The 20,814-nt window shown below is 43.6% G+C and overlaps 1 protein-coding gene across 2 annotated transcripts in view; it reads left to right on the plus strand.

The window, feature by feature from the left end:
- SYNPR (synaptoporin) overlaps positions 1 to 20,814 on the plus strand; it is a 207,827-nt gene that overhangs the window by 157,574 nt on the left and 29,439 nt on the right. For both annotated transcript variants that reach the window (XM_048488507.1, XM_048488508.1), the window contains one exon: positions 5,931 to 6,055. In XM_048488507.1, the coding sequence (XP_048344464.1) occupies positions 5,931 to 6,055 (125 nt within the window). The remainder of the gene's footprint in view (positions 1 to 5,930; positions 6,056 to 20,814) is intronic.

Raw genomic sequence — 20,814 nt, forward strand, 5'->3', positions numbered from 1 at the left:
TTATTAGCATTAAACCTAAGACCTAGGGCGCACTGGGGGCCGCTCGCACGCTCCTGTGCGAACAGCCCCCACCCCTCCACCGGCAGAATTCCTGCCGGTGCAGGGGCGCCCTGCTGGCCCGTGCGGAAAGGGCCCTAGTTTTGTGGAAGCAGTGTAGGTAACCCTGTTAAGCACTGTTAAACCCCACTGATTTTCAATATACTTGAAAGAACTAAAAGCCTTGATCCTTTACCTGGGGAGTAAGCTGAGGTTGCTGGCAATGGGGCTTGCTTCTGAGTAAACCCTCCTAGGGTTGTGATTCACCCATTGGGAAGAGTTGCGGTTTGCTTCAAAGCAAGCCACTGACTACCACCAAGCTTACTCCCGAGTAATGCACGCCTTGGAGCCAACTGTTTTTTCTAAACTAAAACTTCAGTATTCAGGTTAAATTGTCGTGTTGGCACTTTGCAATAAATAAGTGGGTTTGGGGTTGCAATTTCGGCACTCGGTCTCAAAAAGGTTCACCATCACTGGAATAGGAGGTCTGTGTCTGTCTCCCATTTTGTTGTCCAGCTTTCTTCATTCTGATAGGCAATGAGATGGAGATTTCCCATTAATAGGTGTCCTTGCCTGCAGCATATGCAGAGGAGGGGAACAGGGCTCTGTTGTACCTTCTGGGGTTCCTTCAAGGGCAGTGTCCTTAATGTACATGGAATAAAAATGTTGCTAATAGGTAAACTCCTGAATGTTAAAATTCATTTTTTGGATTCTTAAATAATTTATCGATGACATTGTTACCCATCTCTTCCTCCTTGGTGTTCCAAGAAACATGTGCTGTAGAACAGAGATCTCGTTGCATGTGAGTTATCTGCAAGCAAATCTACATGGAAAAGGGATCTATCCTTTTGCCTCCTGCTGGGTTCCTTCAAAATCCTCCACAACTCTAGCTAGTTTGGATTCCAGAGATGTGCCCTTGTCTTGTGCTTCCTCTTTCTGGCCTTCCAAAAACAATGGCAGTTTGTATGTTTAACCCGTGAGGTCCGCACACATCTGGAACTCTCACTTCTTACAAACCATATGGGAATGCTACACTCCTAATACAGTAGAACCTCAATTTTCAAAGTCGTTGTTTTTCGTTGGTTTCGGTTTTCATCGATTCCATCCGCAAAAATTTTGTCTTAGTTTTTGTCGGTTGCTTTGGTTTTTGTCGGCATTCGTGTGCTAATTTTACGATGAAAACTGGCAACCCCTTCAGTCCCGTTGCTGTTCAGTGGTAGCCTCGCTTTTCATCGGTTTCGGATTTCATCGAGGTTTCCTGGACAGATTACCGATGAAAACCAAGGTTCCACTGTATTGGGATTTCTGTTATGTTTTGTGCCTCTAAAGAATAGCCACATGGGGGATTGAGAAAAGGAAGGTAACATAAACCCATACCCTCCCTCAGATGCTTCTTCTGTGCCAAACAGTGCATCAGGAGTTCCGAATGTGAAACTATAGCATCCCCCACCTGTGCTCTTGTTTTGTAACTTATATCAGAGACATGAATAAACAAGCACAATCATATGAATCCTAACTTGTGATTTGAAGGTCTGAAACCATCTAAGGAGCATTGTTACAACGTGTCCAATCATGGAGAAGTGGAAACATTAACAGCTGTAGATCTAAGTATAGGATGCGCCACCTGGGGGAAAGCCCAAATTGTATGCATAATATCAGTTCGCCACGAAGATTAATAATGAAAGATGATCAGTTTGAATTAGTTGTCAATATCACTTATGCTTTGTTGTGCTGAGACCAGACAAGTTCATCGTACCATTTGGCATTGATTTTTTTTCCCCATCCATTACATGAATATCTAATAACCTGAATTATTTTTCCATGTCGATTTGAGTAGTCTTACCTGCGTGAGAGCAATTTCTAGTGCTCAGAGCATGAGGCATTTTGTTAATCATGGTTCCTGCTTAGGAATGTTTAAAAAGATCAATGATGCCTGATACGTTGTGAGAGGGTTTCTTAACTATGGCTTATGACATAGGGGAAAAATCAAAGCAAAGTGGCATGGCCCAACCAAGATTCTCCAGAATGAACATTAACCTATATAAATGGTAATAAAGGACCAGAAACAAATCCTAACTATTCATCACTTTTATTTTTACTGCAACTCACCATGATCTAAGGCCTATGGGCTAACTGAGCCGAGCCACCATGCTCCTTAAGTTTAGACCTAGTCCTCACACTCAAGAATGTAATTTTCACAGTGGCAAATGAGGGCAGGATTGCTGACTCCACATGACCAAATATTTAACTTCAGATATATAAAGGTATGCCCTGACCTGGATGACCCAATTTGATCTCTTCAGATCTCAGCTCCTGGGAGCTGAGACCACAAAGGCATACCAGGATCGCTATGCAGAGGCAGGCAATTATCAGCAGAGTTTAAAGCGGAACTACTCTGGTAAGATGAGAAGGTCTATAGTCTTCCAGCACTCACTGCAGCCTCCTAGCACTTTGGAAAAGAATACTCTCCACGCAAGATGTTCTTTCCATAGGAAGGTTTTACTTTAGCAGTTGTAAGGTTACACAAGTCTATGCTATACAAGACTATGAAGCTATACAGAACTGTTCAGCAAGAACACAGTGAACACACATTGAACTTAACACTCTGAACTTAGACTCAGAACGTAGCATATACAATGCATTGGTTCTTATACATTGAACAAGGATACTTTCCCCCCACCCCGGGAACAGCCTCTCATTGGTCTAGAGTCACAGTTGAACTCACCAATCATGTTAAAGGTTAACTGTAGCTACTTCGCCCTAAACTGACTGTCTCTGGCCTCTTTGTTGGGCAAACCTCTGCTGACTAGAAGATGAACCTTTTGTGAACCTTTATTTTATATATATATAAAATATATATGGGCTGTTATGCACAATATCTATCAAATCTCAAGGAAGCAAACCTAAGAAAATCATTCACTTCCCTGAGATATCAGACGTTTAAATCAGAACATTTACTGGGGAGATTTGCTAAAGATTCCAAGAGACAGCTACAGGTATGTAGATGCTTAAGCTTAAATCAGTGTGAGGACATAATACACTACACACTTCATTGTCCATTTTATTCTGCTATCCGTAACAAATATATCAATGATATCCTGTCAGGCCTGACAGGCAGTGAGGAGGAGAAAGTTTGTTCTCTGATGGCTGATGTGTATGCTGAGGTTACATCCAAAGTAGCAATATTTATGTTTCTAGCAGCAAAAATCAGAGAAAGTTCAACTGATGTTCAAACCACAAAAGCTAAGTTGTAATAAAGGTGGTTAAAGATTCCTAAAATTATAATCCTGTTTTAACTAAATTTATGATATTCTGTTTAATGTTATATAACTGCATTGCTTCTGTACTCTAATGCTTGAAAAACTCTCATAACATGTTTTATACTTTTGTAATCTGAGGGGAGGAGGGCTTTGGCTGATGTACCTTTGTATGTGTATATGGCCTAAGGCTAATAAACACTGATTTGATTTGGAAATATATATATAAAGGTACATGGTGAATGGGAATTTCTGGAACAAACATGGACTACGCCTCAGGTAGCCAACAGGCCTGCAAATGATGTTCTGCCTTTTAACAGAAATGTAATATGCAGAAATGGGTAGTGGATGATTTTTTTGGGATATGGAGCAAAATAACATCACTGAATAATGTCTGCGGTTTAAGGGGTCAGCTGGAGGGAATTGTTTAAAAATTGGCAATCTAAGCCTGTGGTTTGTTTTTAAAGCAAGAGTGCTACAGGGCCCCTGTTAGCTTTTTAGATGGATTTTGTTTGTGCCACACAAACAAGTGGTACAGGCTAATTTCTTAATTCCAGAATATTTTTAAACAAGGAAAAACGTGTGGAATGAAAACAGGATAGAACAAAGAAAAGTTCAGAAGAGCATGCTAATGAATCCACCATTTTGGCATAGATATAAAAAACTAAACAACAGCTGTAATTACTGTGATCTTATAATTGTTAGTTGTTTAAAGCAGGCATGCTTAATTTCTTACCTCAGAAAACCTTTCTGAGTGGCCAGTCCCTGAGGAGTACAAGGGAACAAGATTTAGTCAAACTTTGCATGTACACTCAGAAGCACAGCTCAGTGAATTCAGGCGGCCTTTTTTCTTTTTTTTTCTTGGCTGTCAAGTCACAACTGACTTATGGAAACCCTGTGGGGTTTTCATGGCAAGATACAGTTGAAGGTGTTTTGTGGTTGCCTGCCTCCATGTCACACCCCTCGTATTCCTTGGAGGTCACCCATCCAACTACTAGCCAGGGTAAAGAGTGAGAGTGTGTGACACGGTGTGTGAATTAGCATGAAGCAACCACTGCTCAACTGCTGAGGTAGAGTTTCGATGGGATACAGGGTACAGGAAAAGCCATTTCAGTGATTATTTCATTTGATGACATTATACTACTACATTATTTTTGTTAAATTTCGTACCTCACAGAATGCAGTGACCTACTACTGTTTCTGGCCCCTGTGCAGATTGTGATATCTACACAACAAGGATAGGAACAAAGTGGGGAACAGGGTATGCATATCTGGTAACTTGTAGCAAAATTCAACTTTTCTTCTTTCAACACCAAACTGAGGAAAATATTTGTCCAAAAGAGTTTGCACATATATCTGGGGTGCAAATTTACAGGGTTGCAAAGGCATTCAGCCTCCAAGACATCCAAGACAACACAGGAACTATCACAGATTGTTGTACCATTTAGCAATCCAGCCAGAAGTCAAAACATCCATCTCCTTTTGTGCCTTGCACAGTATGGTGGCCTTGGTCAAGTGCCCTTGGGCATCTGATGGGATTCTGGTGGGTAGCAAATGACTTTTGGGGGTCTTTAAAAATAAATAATTGTTAAATTGTTGTAGTGGTGTAGTGGATGTAATGATCTATTACCATGACCTACTAGTTCACTTCTTTCTTTTTTCAAAAGCAGGCTTCTAGCTCATTTTGTTGTAGAGTTATAGCAGGTGCACCTTTCCCCTTATATCTTCACAACAAAAAGGTCTTAGGAAATTACTTTTTTAAACGGAAATTGGGAATTCAGAAGACCTACTAGATCACATCACTAGATCGTTAAATATTATAATGCTATAGCAATCTTTTTGTTTTGAAGTGTGAAAAAGCCCCTGGCTGAGACAAGAAGAATGATGCTGATGTAGGCAGAACCTTAAAAATTCATACTTTCCCATGCACACAGCACAACTGTGATCTTTTAAAAAAAGATTGCATCAAACCAGGTTTGGAAGAAATCACAATAAAACAGAGGAATACACAATAAGTGAATGACTGCGGCATGGATGCTACCAAAAAAAAAAGTTACTGCACATTGAACACCAAACCTTAGTTCATGGAAGCAACCTTAGTTTTATTAGCTCAATTTATGACATTTTGGGCAGATTTGGGGATTGCTGTAGCATCCTGGGCAGATGCAAAGAACTGCTCACATAGTTTGAGCTAAAGAACAGGAACAATGACAATGAAATAAGGAGACAAAAGAAGGGAGAGGGGAAGGAATATTGATGGTGAAGCATTAAGACTCCCTACACACATCTCTCAGTTCCATATGTTTCCCACTGAATATATAAAACAATTAAATCATTTGCTTGCAATAACTGCATTTCAGTATCTTTCTTCTTTTGAGAAATTCAGGTATTTGCTGCTCCTCTGAATGCAGACAGGGTTATTTACTTACTTGTAGCTCAAACTTGGTGCAGTCCAGATTTCCTAAGAAGATGTTTCAATTAGTGGTTGTTGATTTCTGACTCCTTCCCCTTCTCCCCCACAGGACAGCAGTAATTGGACAGCTGTCATATAAATACCAGCCCATGCCAAAAATGACAGTAATGAACCAACTGTCGTTACTTATAATTACAAATTATAAATGTTTGTCTTTTTCTCAGCTTTTTGCAATCTTTGCATTTGCAACATGTGGTGGCTATTCTGGAGGACTACGACTCCGCGTGGACTGTATAAACAAGTCAGACAGCGACCTCAGCATTGACATCGCCTTTGCCTATCCATTCAGGTAATCTATTGAAGTTCTTTACTATGTGCCCACAAAGGTATTATGTATCCCTCGGAGCACTGGTCCTAGCACCTTTGGGTGGAAAGCCCATTTTTGGTTTGGAGCAAATACAAAAGTTTCACTAACACAAGAGAGAGTGATTTTTTTCCAGTCCCCCCCCCCCCAGTCCCCAATGGAGACCTCCAACTCTCTCCTTACACTGTTCCTGGGGCTCCCCTATCCCCTACAAGTAACATTTCGGGGGGGGGGGACATTTTTCACTGTAGCAGGAGGGGGAAAGTGAGGAAGTCTTGTTCTACTCACAGAAACGTTTTAAATCCACAATTTCTGCAGGATCAAAGCCATCTAGTTGAACTTGTTCTGCACAACCATTTGTTGCCCTTATCCCCGTGGTAAAGAATAAAGAGACTCCCATTTTATGAGGTCAACTGCATTCCTTTTTGCAGATTTTTTTTAATCTGGAGAGAAGGAGTATTAGAACTCATATGTTACCTTTCAATGGCCAGTTAGTATGTTTATGCCAAATTATCCCATGTGACCGTCCCATCATGCACAAGGACCATAGCTAAAATACCACCACACAGCATACAATTGGAAGCATTCTGACAGCATGTAAAAAATTAATCAAAACTAAGCTAACCTGGCCAGCAGGACCATATAAAGATGATTTTTCCCACGGCAACAAAATTCTCAGGCACCGGAGGTGAAAGGGATCTAGGTAGCCAGGGAAATTGGTAAAATCCAAGGAGAACCAGGAATTTTGCTGTAGAAGGCACAGAGATTTACACCCAGCTCTGTGAATGATGGGAGACTTTTCCTTGTAATCTGTTAGTGAAAACATACATCCTGAAGTGTAATAGAATTAGTCATCACATATTTGCTGCACCCAAGGCATTTGTTTTCCGAACAGAGAATCTCTACTAAATCTCCTTCACCCCACTTAAACATCTATCCGTCATCAAACTAAAATTACTCTATGAAAGATTAATATTTTTATAAATTCAAAGGGAAGGGTCAGGTTGAGATGCCATGTCCTATACAAGATCCTGGGTAACTGATTCAAGCATCTGGTCCATTTTGGTAGGTGCTGAACTCCACTCTGCTGTCTTGTGTAACAAATATACATGGAAATAAGGGTGTGAGGTAAGCAGCAACATTATCAAAGCAATATAAACTAATCTATTGTGAATAACACAGTCAGGGAAAGATTGAGACAAAGGTGTGGAGGTCTGTCTTAAGAACATAAGAACATAAGAACATAAGAACATGCCAGCTGGATCAGACCAGAGTCCATCTAGTCCAGCTCTCTGCTACTCGCAGTGGCCCACCAGGTGCCTTTGGGAGCTCACATGCAGGAGGTGAAAGCAATGGCCTTCTGCGGCTGTTGCTCCCGAGCACCTTCCCTCCTGCTACTAAAATGTCATGTGAATATGCCTTTTAAAAAATGCCAGCATCTAAAAGTAGAATTCATAGATGTCTATAAATGCTTTATTCCCAAAAATTTAAGAGGAATATTTGTAAAGATACCACCATCTGCTTGTAAAATGGCTATTTCCATCCATCAAAATCTGCTGTTTTTCCTTTGATATATTTATTGACGAATCCTTTTGACGCATTGATCATCACTTAATGCATCTGAGCAGCTGGCAAAACTCCTCAATTCCTGTAAACGTCAGCTGTATTTGTGTCATACTGATATTCTGCCGATCGGCGCTGCCCTTTATTATGAGCACAAGATTTTTTGCTAACTTTGCTGTTCTGCAAAATTCATCTCTCTCTCTCTCCATATTCATCTTAGCATTGCTGAAGCAGTTTCAAAAAATTGAGTTATATAAATTCATAATTTGATTCCCTTCCTCACAGTCACATTTCATGAAAGCTCCTTACAAGAGAAACCATGCAGGGAGGAGCGGGGACTCTTTAATAGAAATTATTTCAAAAATATAAGGCATAAAAAGTATAAATAAAAGACCACACAAAAAGGTAGCTATATATCTACCACTAGCAGTACCTTCATGCAAGTTATTGTTTTGATAGGAATGCCTGTCTGTTGCCTCATTTTTAAAACTATATTGTTCATAAATAGAAAGTTACTGGTAATTTCCAATCTCCTATGTATCACTCTTAATTTTATTATGTTTTAGAACGTCATGGCTTATGGCCATAAACAATACCATTTTACTACTACTACCATTCACAAGTAGCAAACAGGTGATTCTAACCAACAGTGGATAGTGGATCTCACAGTGTCAAAAGCATAGCAAAGAATTGCTGCCACCCTTAACACCAGCAAGGAGAAAGCATAACCCATACTATTCAGTATATCCTAAGGATGAAAATTACTTAGAATTTGTTTTCAGAATTTCAGAGGGGTCGCCATGTTTGTCTGTTGTATATGAATCATTTATTAAGGCAATAATAGTGTGGCATGGTGTTGGACTAGGATACAGAAGACCTAGGTTTGAATCTCCACTCTGCCATGGAAGCTTGCTGGGTCACATTGGAAAGGTGGGAAATAAAGGAAGTAATTAATAATTTAACTAGTGTACCTTTACTTGGTTCTTCCTCCAAGCACCTCAGAGTATAATCTCCCCTTTCCTATTACCGTATATACTCGTGTATAAGTCGACCCATGTATAAGTCGAGGCACCTAATTTTACCACCAAAAACAGAGAAAACGTATTGACTCATGTATAAGTCTAGGGTGGTAACTCCAAAACAGGCGGGGGCAGGGAAGAGTCAGGGCGCCCGCTCCCTACCAGATCACACACACACACGCACCGCCGCCTCCTGGATCCCCACAGCAGCTCCAGCCCTTGGCTGCTCTGGCGTTTCCTTACTTGTAAGCAAGGAAACGCCAGACAGAGCATTTGCCTGCTTTTGGAGTTTCCTTTCTTGCAAACAAGGAAACGCCAGAGCAGGCGGCGGCAGGGAACAGCCAGGGTGCCTGCTCCCCACCAGATTGCTCCCCCCCCCGCCATCTCCCAGATCCCCACAGCAGCCCCAGCCCTTGGCTGCTCTGGCATTTCCTTGCTTGCAAGCAAGGAAATGCCAGACAGAGCATTCACCTGCTTTTGGGGTTTCCTTGCTTGCACGCAAGGAAACCCAAAAAGCAAACGACTGCTCTGTCTGGCATTTCCTTGTTTGCAAGCAAAGAAACGCCAGAGCAGGCAGGGGCAGGGAAGAGCCAGGGCCACCCATGACGCCGGGCGCAAGCCGGTGCGGCGCCCAGCAGGTTCCTGCCCACCGCCCCACCACTTCCCGTCCTTCCCCTTACTCACTCACTCACTCACTCACTCACTCACTCACTCACTCACTCACTCACTCACTCACTCACTCACTCACTCACTCACTCAGCCACTCATCTTTTCCTTTCTGACTCTGAGGCTTGGCTGGTTCTGAGGCTTGGCTTTTCCTTTCCCCGGCGCTCTGAGGCTTGGCTCTAGGAAGCTGCCACTCAGGCAGGGTGTCTCTATCATTCTCTTAAAAGGACAATGCTCCAAAGATTGCTCACTGCCCTTTTAAGAAAATGATAGAGACACCCTGCCCGAGCAGCAGCTTCCCTGGAGCCAAGCCTCAGAGTAACGAGAAGAAAAAAAGATGAAGTGGAGTGAGTGGTCGAAGTGAAGTGAAGTGAGTGAGTGAGAGTGGGTGAGTGAGTGAGAGTGGGTGAGTGAGTGAGAGTGGGTGAGTGAGTGAGAGTGGGTGAGTGAGTGAGAGTGGGAGAGTGAGTGAGAGAGGGTGAGTGAGTGAGTCTCGTGAGTGAGGGGAATGGCCCAATTTGTTAGTTGTTGTTGTTGTTTGTTGTTGTTGTTGTTGCTGCTTGGCGGCGTTGGGTGGGTTAAGATGGCTTCAGCGTGATATATAAGTTGAGGAGGGCTTTTTCGGCACAAAAAGTGTGCTGAAAAAGTCGACCTATACACGAGTATATACGGTATATCCTCACAAAAATTTTGTGAGGTAAAGTAAGTTAGGCGGAAAGAGAGTGACTGATCACAGTCACTTGGCCAGCTTCATCTTTGTCTCCCAGATGCAACCGCTAAATCATTATACTACTATTCTTTACATCCAAACCATACATTATGTTTTTTTTTCACTAATTTCCACATGTTCCTGTTGACTACAGCCAGACAACAGCTATGGGGAATGATTTCTTTAAAAAGTGACCCCAAATAGACTCAGAATAGAGCTGTAGTGAGAAGAAGGACTCCTGCCTCCCCGCCACACATACACATAAGCAGTTTTCATGTGCAAAAATTGCACTGTGCGGGGACTTATTTCATCCATGTGGCTGTTCATTGTGCATAGATTCTTCATGTGGTAAAGCAAAATCAGCCAAATAACTAATCCCAAGTGATTTTCATGCAATAAAACTGCTGGGGAGAGGACAGAAGCTGTTCTGAGGCAGTTTGGACTCTCTCGGAGGAAAAGTGAAATAATGTAATGTGTAGTATGGTTCTTAATCACTACAAGGCTATTTACTACATGACAGTGACTTACTTCTAGTTCCGAACATTTTTGGTCGTAGTTGACTCAGGGCTGGAGGGTAAAATAGAAACATAACTATTATTCTGTAACTTTGCGCTTTGATACCTCATTTATCTTATCACTAAAACGTACCCTAAATGATTATTCAAAGCTGGCTTATACTTTACATGTGGATTCTAAGAGTAATCACTGGCTTCAGAGACTGCATTGTGAGGGCAGAATGGCCCGCCTTTGTGAAGGTGACTGTAGGAACTTCATCTTCTCAGTCAGACTTAAAAAAAAAAGATGGTGAATGTCTTCACAAAGTGAATTTCTTTTCTATCCCTGCATCTGGGATTCAAGAAATCTATTTCGCAGTGTATCTCAGTAGTTTGACAGTGATTTATGATTACAAGTCGACAAAGGAAGAAGTGTGGGGGTGAGCAGGAGACAAAAGATGCTAGAGACTATGGTACTTCTATCTGTCTTGGCTGTCAACAGCTGTGCTGAAGCACTAGAAGTAAGGGGAGGCTAGATTTCTTATATATCTTCCATTATGACTGAGTTCTTGAAGTAGTGGCTTTTTGGAGTAGCCGAGTCCTTCTTGTGTTCCAGACAGTGGCAGATTTTTGTGGCCCTTTCCACAAATCTCCTAAAACATTTGGAAAAGGTTTTCAAACCCCCTCCCCCTTTAGTGTAACGTATGTCCACATTCACCCCCTCAAAACAATTCATGGCCGCTAGATTCAAAACAGTGGAAATGGAGGGAAAACATGGAGTTTTCACTGCTATCTCCATAGGAATTTTGTAAGAAACTATCTACTTCTTTGTCTACTGTTAGAGGAGGGAAATAGGCTGAGAGAAGTTGGCTTGCTTGATTAAGACCTTCCCGTGAACTGAACTGAGCTCAGAACTTTGGGCAATGCCTAGCACTGGGCACTGGACCATATTGGTTGACGTTAGTCAGAGGTGGGATCCAGCAGGTTCTCACCAGTTCCCGAGAGTGGGTTACTAATTATTTGTGTGAGCCGAGAGGGGGTTACTAATTGGGTCCGCTTTTCCATCTCCACGCCCTTGCCTCCCCAAGAGGCATACTGCCTTTGAACGTGAAGGTTCTGTATAGCAATTGCGACTAATAATGTAACTCCCTGAACTGGGTTAATCCCTTTCAGGTACTGCAATTCATTGATTCTCAGCCTTTCGTACCTTTTATCTCACCAGTCTCTATCAAATAATATGTGTGTTTCACCATTGCTGTGTTCAGATTTGTGAGTTGGGGCATTTTCTATAATGTGATGATGATTTAGAAATGACCTGGTGCCAAAAATTTTGGGGGGGTCATGGGGGACATCCAACTCAGGTTTTGCCCAGGGATCAGGTTTGCCTAGGTACGCCTCTGCCCCTTTTGCTGAGGGGGTGCTGGCGAGGGAACCTGTTACTAAAATTTTTGGATCCCACCACTGACGTTAGTCGTGCTAGCAAAATGTCTATTTGTAGATTGTGATGCATGTCTTTTTCGTTTTCTTGTGCACACACATCTCATATGTTCCTAACTTTTGTCTTCTGGGTTCAGTCTACTCAGCACTCTCTGCATCTGTGTTCAATAATGCATTGGTACAGTTGGAGATCTGAAGCGCTGGTGTCTAATTATAAAAACTGTCCCACCAGGATGGACAGCGAGGAATAGGTCAACCCTCTTATGATCATCTTCCACGATTCACCGTCACATCCTGGTCCTGGCAGTGCCTTTTTCTCTATACAATTTGGAGTCTTTTGTGAACAGATTTGCCTAAGCAGGCATCTTTCATTTAAATTGCCCTGGTTCACATTGGAAATGAAATGAGCGGAGAGGTTAACGCCGCACCCTGCTGTGGTGCAAAATTCGGGAGAAATGTCTGTCTGGGCACACACAAAGCTCTCACTGTGACATTTTGAACAGCTCAATTCCTCTTTCATATTTAATTTGACCTAATAACGGAAAAACAAGCCGAAGGCTCAAGAATCTTGTTTCGGAAAGTAAAAAAATGTGCAGCAGTTGACTGCAGTTTCAATTAAATGCTGATCACAATATTATGGTGTAATTGGAAAGAAGGCGCCTAACTCATTTGGGCATGCTGCAACCACATTTTACTTACGGCCTTTTTGCAATAGCTTCCCCCCACCAAAAAAAAAACACACTTTCAATTCAAAGGCAGCAGAGTGATGCCAATTTTTCCATGTAATATTGCTTGGAGGAAGATTTGAAGTTTAGCATTAGTGCAATGAGGAAGCCCATGAGAACGGTTGAAATTCCCCACCCAAAATTTCAAGGGTTTTCTGAATAATATTTCTCCTCACTTATAACTCATGGCTATAAAGGAAGCCTAGAAATTATGAAAGTTTTGGAGAGTGCTGGTATATCATCCCTTTCCCAAAGACTGTGTTGATGGTAAAAAGCCACTTAAGCATCCTGGATTTTGTTAGATTTAGTTGAATTCTGGATCAGCCCAGCAGTGTGTGTGAGTGCAATTTATAGAAACTTCCCAAGAAAAGGTAAAACTTACATTTATTCAAGCATCTCCAGTTCACAGCTTTGTTTCAGGTAAGAGGTAGATAGGAAGAAACCCTAATCGAAATAATTACTTTCCCTTCCACAAGTGGGTGCTCTAACGCACTATCACGTGTGTGGAAGTGAGAGAATGCTACAGTGGGAAAGCCCCACTGAGGCAGGCAGCCATTGACCATGCACTCAGGACAAAGGTCAAGTCAGAAGTGAGACTGGCATGGGGAAGGAAGGAAGTTAGTGGGCCGTCTCCTGGCCCAGACAAGGAGGGCAAACAAGAGAGGCAACAACACAGAGTGAGATACACAGCACCCCCAGTGTCCAGGCATGCAGAAGTCGCTCATTTCAACAGATTTGGCAGGGTCTCCAAAGATTTGGCAGGGTCTCCAAAGATTTGGCAGGGTCTCCAAAGCTCCACAGCTGATCTTCAAGGATGAATGGAAAACACTTCACAGCCACCATCAGAGTTCAAGATCCCACTCAAACTACTTTTGCTGTTTCTAGAACGATCTTCAGTTTATTACCCCTTATCCCACCTATCACCTATTTGAGTAGGTCTGAGATATTGTCAATGACATCAGATTAAATGCAAAAATGGAGTTAAGCGCTGTCTGCATAGCGATGACTCCCTCACTCCGGATCCCAGTATGATGTCATCTGGCTGATGTAGCATGGAGCACACAAGAAAGCCCAGTAGCATAAAATTCAATGATGAATTAATATTCTTCTGGGACTACTCTCAAGAATACATCAACCATGACTGGATACACATCAACTGAATCCGAGCATTCTATTTTAACCAATTATGATCTGAGGCTGCACAGATGCAAAGTAAATATCCTAGAAAAGACATAGATGGGAGTTTCTGAATATGTGACTTGGAGAGGAGGAGCAATGCAATTTGTCCCAGTTGCAGAAGGATGAGCCAAAGAGCAGGAGGCTACTTTCCTTGTGACCCATTTGAAGGAGGCGGATGGACTTTTACTTGGTTTTCCAGATCTTCATGGAGCTGAGAATGAACGTTGAGAAGGAGGGGGAGTGCTGTGTCCATGCGCAAATGTCTGTCCTCAGCTGTAAATTTTAAAGCCCAGCCAACTTCACTGTGCTATAATGAGGACAAATTAAAGTCTCATGAATGCATAAAAGAACTTCACAAATGCGATGGAATTTCCAGCGAGGTTCTCAACAATGAACAAATTGCCTGTCTCTGCATTAGAAAAAGTGTCCTTCCTGACTTTTTCTTCTAAAATATCATTTCCATTGTGATTTTTTTTTTCGCTGTAAGATGGAAGAAATCAGTCCTTCGAAGCACTGGCTCTGGGCTGTGCTGCTTAAAATGCATTTATCCATTGTTTAGCAGACTTACATTTAGTCCTGCATTCACATCACTAATGGATAGAGTATGTAAATGATTATTCAATCGACATTTCTGACTGATGGCTCCTAGCTCAAAAAATTGACAGAACTTTACATGAGCAAAGGGGAAAAGAGAGTACTATACAAATCAGCTTTTCACAGCCCAGTGCAAAAAGGGTTTTCCGTTTGAACACCACAGTGGAAGTTAACGGTTAATCATGGTCCATTTCTTAAAATGCCCTGAGAGACCCACACAGTTTTTAAAATTTTCCATCATAAAATTCTATTTAAAAAAATACCCCTAAATATTAGATGCCTGTATGCTGGAACGAGTGAAAATGAAGAAAACTTGTACCAACAGGCTACAATGAAGACTTCAAAAAATTAGTTCTCCCACTGGAGTAACAATTTACTTTTAAGTAACCAAAATAAATTTATAATTTTACAAACAGTAACCAAATGTTTTGGAAAAATTTGTTTTCATTCTCCCATTGGAGTAATATATATAAACATAAGTTAGAACGGCACGGCAATGTAATCTCAATGTAAACATAACAGCTAGCCAGATTCTAGATAATTAACCAACTGGCCTCGTTAAACTTCACGGCTGTTAAAGGCAGGTCAGGGTTTTTCAAAATACAATAATGGTTACAATCAGTGAGGACAATGCTCTGCAATTGGTTTGTTCTTATGCCTCTCGAAATGTCCTGGAACGAACAGTTGCCATTGAAAAAGGAACAGAACCTCTGCTTATACTAATAGTACTCACACCCGTTTCTTCGTATCTAACAAAAGATGCTTTAACTCTCAAAAGTTTATATCCTGAAAATCTAGTTGTTTCCTTCCTCTTGTACTGCAGACCAATGTGTCCGAGGGTGGACCTATTCTGTGCCAAACCCGTTCCCAATAATACACACCACTCCATTTGCTGGGGTAATAAATTGGCCATAGCCATTTTATTGAGCAGAAGTGTGAGGCTAAGCATGGGTCTGGATCTGGTCAATCGGGTAACGTGCTGAAGCTCCGCAGGTCGGGCGACCCGTACCTGAGCTTTGCTCTTCTGTGGGGCTCTGCCGAACAGCCGCTCCTGGCAAGAGGTGTTCCCCCTTTGGCCCTGTTTGGCAGGGCGGATGCCTCTTGTCGTTGTCGCCATTCCCAAGGGGAAGGTCTAGCTCCCCAGCTCCCTTGCCCTTGCCCTTGCCCTTCCAGATCAATACCCATGCGCCAAACCACCAATGAATCAGGCTATGACAAAAGAAGCATGCATTAACACATAAGAAAAATTAGGGAGGGTGGGCGGGCAAATCGACAGCTGGCGAGCACATGGCCGAGACAAAGGAGCGCGAGTTCTTTTAAAGCCGTGCTTTGCCCCTCCTTTCCTCCGGTGATGCTAGCCCTCGCCAGTCATGGCTCCCCTTCCCTTTCCGCCCTCGCTTGGGCGGCATCTGCTGGTTTTGCCTTTCCCCACCCTGAGCAGCAACCGCGGCCCGGGTTAATTCCCAGCCGTTTTTCTCTTGACACCATTACAAAGTATTTTATCATCCTCAATTACATACCCTTGGATACCTCACAATCCATCCATCCATTTCACCATTCTCATTCCCTCACCCTTTGGATGAGAGCTGGAATGCATCCTCTTCCTCCATGTCCCATCCCCCCTTCAGTACTGGAAGGCAACCCATGCATGCTGCGTCGGTCTCCATGAACTCTCACAAAACTTCAGGGGCCATTTTAATGCTTCCCTTCTTATGCTGTTCCAAGCATCAGGTGACTCATTGAGAGAGATACGCCTGGTTGAGCATCAGAGTGGCGTAATGCTGGCAGTGGTCCTGGTTCTCCAGCTAGTGATGATGATGTATGTTCACTCCTTATCACTGCCCCTTATTCAGTGACTGCCCAGTGGCAATCCCTAACAAACACTCTCTGCACCACCAGCATATTTACCATTAAGTTGGCCAGGTAGTCAGAGGCATAGCTAGGAAAAATGGAGCCTGGGGCAAAATCTTAGTTTTGCGCCCTCCCCACCCCACCCCCAGTGTAGGTGACCGCTCTCCCCCACAATGACCAAACAATGATTTTTACACCAGATCACTTCAAAGTCACCATCACATTAAAGAACATGCCTCAAGTCACAAATCTGAACACAGAAATGATCCTGCAGTCCATGGGCAGGGAGGCTTGCTGGGGCTGGGAGGGGGGCTGGGAGAGTTTGCTCTGCTCATGGATGCTGTGATTCATGGGCAGAGCAAGCTTGCTGGGGCAGGGGGGACTGGGAGAGCTTGTTCGGCCCATGGATTCTGTGATCCATGGGCAGAGGAGGCTGGAGCACCCTTCTCTCTCTCTCTGAGAGGAATCCTCTCAGAGGGAGAGGGGTGCCCCAGCCTCCAGGCTTGGCGTTTGTTGCTCGCCCTTGCAGGGGAGAGCAAGCAATGGGCCTTTCAAGCCCCAGATTGCTCCAGGGCTTGGAAAGTCCCATCGCTTGCCCTTCCTGGTGGGATTAGCTACTGGCTGAATCCCACCACTGGCCATGCCCGCCCGCCTGCCTGCCTGCCCACCCACCCCCCACTTACCTTATCCAGCGACCAGGCCTGGCAGTACGAGGGGGGAGGAATCCCCCAACCAGACCCTGGAAAGGAGGAGGGGCGTTGCTGGGCCCAGCCATGCCCCTGCTCCTTCCCGGAAGCTTGGGGGCAATTTTTCCCCGTTGCAGCTACACCACTGCAGGAAGTAGACTCCGTTCCTTACATGCAGCACCACTGCTCTCTCCCTGGTATATTAAATCTTGCTATTTGCAGACTCTCCAATTTGAACTTCTGCCTATAGACTGGAATGATACAGCCTTACAAGAGAAATAGTAAATGATTCGGTTGAATTCACTGGATGTAGTTGGAAGCTCCCAAGGCTGAATGATCCTCCATATTGAACAAGTCTTGCCAGTAGACAACCAACAGTGCTGTCCTGAGCAGCATTATATTCATCTCAGCCCATTGAAGTCAGCGAGCTCACTCATTGCTACTCGAGGGAAGGATCAACCCTTCACCTGCCCCAAAATACCATAAAAGACATAAAACCCAAAACAACTGTGTGTGGTAAAACATATTGGCCGTAGCCATTTATTTATTGGTTCAAAATGGAGAGAAGCGTAAGGTGCAGCATAGGGGTCTGATCAACATGCTGGGCAGCGCTTGTGCTGTCCCCCAGCTTCTGATTTTCTCAAGCCCCACTTGAGTCTTGCTATTTGCAGACTCTCCAATTAAGTCTTGCCATTTGAGGAAAAAACTCAAAAACCAATGGAGCAACGATGGGGAATTCCAGATGGGTGGTGGGCCACTGCCTGAAGATCCCCTTTGCTGCTAGGGGTGCAAGCCATAGAAGCCCATGTCTGGGTGCCCTGCCCGTTGGCTTGCTCCACCCAAACCTCTGTTACCGCGCTGCCTGGGTAACTTTTACTCTCCCAGATCCGCCAGCTCTCAGCAGCGCAGAGGAACAGAAACAGGACCCAACACAGCAAGAATAGTGAAAATAAAAATGAGTTTATTGAGATGCTGACCTACGTGTCAGCACCTCCACACCACGGCAACTGCGCTGCCTAGCAGCTGTACAACAACTTAAATACACTTTCTTCCGCCCGGGAGTCCGTGGGAATACAGGACAGCCTACAACCATTCATTCACAAATACAAGGGAACCAATTAGAGTCCAGAAGGCAGTCCCTTCTTGAATTTCAGCAGAAGCGGGCGAGGCGATGACGTAGGCACAGGCGGGAAAAATACAAAAGAGTCCTTTGGGTGCTTCGGGTCAGGAAACGAAACCTAACAATGACGGCACCCGTATCTGCCTGCTGGTGATTTTAAGGCAGATGGAGGCGGTTCTTCCGGGTTCCCTTTTGTCAAACGTCCATTCATGGTTTTAGCAAATGAAAGGGTGGAGCAGGGGTGGATTCCTGCCTTGAGCAAAGGAGGTTCCATACAGACACAAATACAAAATACAAAATACAGTAGTTCCTACATTCTACCTAATACAACTTGTTCCTATCTAACTTATACAGAAATAAAACATAATTTCACCTTCACTGAACAGCAAGATCAGAAATGGAATAATTCATTTCTGACTCCGCTATCACCTCTTAAGGAGGTTTCACCAAAGCAGGTTAGCTCACCCACATCAAGGTCAGTCCCCCATGCTCAACCTGCCAGATGGCTATGACAAAATGAGCATGCATAACACAACTGTATTAACAAAAGGGAGAGGAGGGTGGCTCCGAGTCAACAGAGGGCTGGGGCCTGATGGTCCTGGCCTTATAAAGGCCCAGCCCACCCCAGCCCTGCCCGCCCCTCACCTGATGTCAGGACACTATTCACGTCCTGACGGCAGACGCCAGTAACGTGCCCAGCCGACCCGCGCATGCCCAGTAGGACTTGTGAACCCTTGCAGGCCGGCCAATGGGCCAGCCAAACCTGGATGGGGCAGTGAAACTTGTGCCACCCTTCCCCGGCCAGCAATGGCGGCTGAGATTATTCTCGGCCACTTATCTGTGTAAATCTGCTTAGGATGTCACTGAAAATGTCAAGGAGAAGCATTGGGGATCTCTGGTGGAGCAACTTTAATTGCTTCAGTACAAGAATCTCTGCCACGCCAGAACCATAGGCTCACTGTGGTGCAGAGCACCAGTGCACAACTGGCCTATGTTATGGTTTTCCCCTTCTCCCTGGGCACCGACACCACTGATTTCCTCTTTGGAGGCAGCATGGCGGCCCCCCTTTGTATTGGGCTGCACATCATTTAAAGTTAATAGGTTTGTGTGTTAATGTCATTTAGGATTTTACTGTTAATCCCCCCCCCCCTTATCAAGGCATTGAGTCAACTCATCCATAGGGTAATTCTCCAGATGGGTTTGTCATTTTTCCCAAAATGAATATAGATTTAATCATTCATGATAGCAGGGAAGCAATGATGCCTGTTCAGAATGAAATTTTTAAAAAAATACCTTTGGATACATTTCAGTCAATTCATATTTGCCCTTTTAATGATGAGGGTTTTAAAAAATATTTTGAAGGGACAAATCATTTTAAGATGTATCAATCAAGGGGAGTCTGTCTTTGCTAACACTGCTGGAAAAACCTGCTCAGAAGAACGGAGCACCTGATTTTAAGATACCAGGAAGATAATGAGAAAACAAGAAACTAAAGAATAGATCATCATTGCAATGAATACCGCCAAATTACAGTCCCACTCCTGTCATTCTCTGTGTTGAAGGGTTTTCTTTCTGGGAATAGAGAGAACCAGCAAGGAAGAAATTTCATGAGCCACAAACCATCTTGAAATTGCAGACTCAAAGGCTGTCGGGAATGATGATGGAGGTTGCACTGATTAAGAGATCCATTTTGGTGCCACAACATGATCCTGAAATTTCACGTCACAATCAGTAAGCCCAGTTCAGTAAGGGAAAGGTAGATGGGTACAGGGAGGTTTTACATGGAAATCCATGGCTGCCTCAACCACATGCCTGGTACAGGGGTCTGCAACCTGCGGCTCTCCAGATGTTCATGGACTACAATTCCCATCAGCCTTTGCCAGCATGGCTTTGCCTTGAATGGCTTTGCCTTGCAGGCGCAGTGGAATTGCATCAGATCTATGTGCTCTGGGTATCCAACTACATTATTCCCTATGCCTTACCTCTCCCAAAGCTTTCTAGTTGGTGGACCATTATGTCTCAGCCCAGGAGACAGTTTCTTGGGGTTACCTATTCCAGCTTTTCTAGCTGTTTCCATTTTTCCCCTTCTTGTTAAAATAGTTTCTAATCATACTTTCACTTTTCAGAACCTCCCATCCCTCTTTAACTCTCTCCCTGCTCAGAGTTTCAATCCATGAGACCCTGCCCAGCTTTTCTCTCATCTCTTTGAAAGTGGCTTTCCTAAAATCCAGGGTACACATTTCACTATGCTCAGCTTTCACCGTCTTTGCTGTTATGAATCCCAAGGTGACCTGGTCACTCCCCCCACTCCCAAGGCTCCTGCCACTTTGACTTCATCCATCATTTCCTCCATGCCCATCAAGATTAAGTCCAGGATGACAAATCACCTTGTTCCTTTTGCCATCTTCTGGGATATATTGTCACCAAGGAAAGGTCAGAATTTATTGGCCACTGTATTGCTAGTTGAGTTGGATTCCAAGTGGATGTCAAGATAGTTGAAGTCCCTCTTTCCTTACATCTTGCCTCTGTGAAAGCTTTGCATTATTATTATTATTTTTTTGCAGGACAGCATTAAACAGATTTTGGAGGCCGTGAGCATTTTACACTATTGGCTTCTTCAATCTATTTGCCTGCACATTTCCTGGCACCTCCCACCACATCTAGCTGGCTCTTTTGGCACACATGTTCTTCTTAGTATTTG

This window comes from Sphaerodactylus townsendi, linkage group LG03 (genome assembly GCF_021028975.2).
Source record: "Sphaerodactylus townsendi isolate TG3544 linkage group LG03, MPM_Stown_v2.3, whole genome shotgun sequence".
NCBI classification, from domain to species: Eukaryota; Metazoa; Chordata; class Lepidosauria; order Squamata; family Sphaerodactylidae; genus Sphaerodactylus; species Sphaerodactylus townsendi.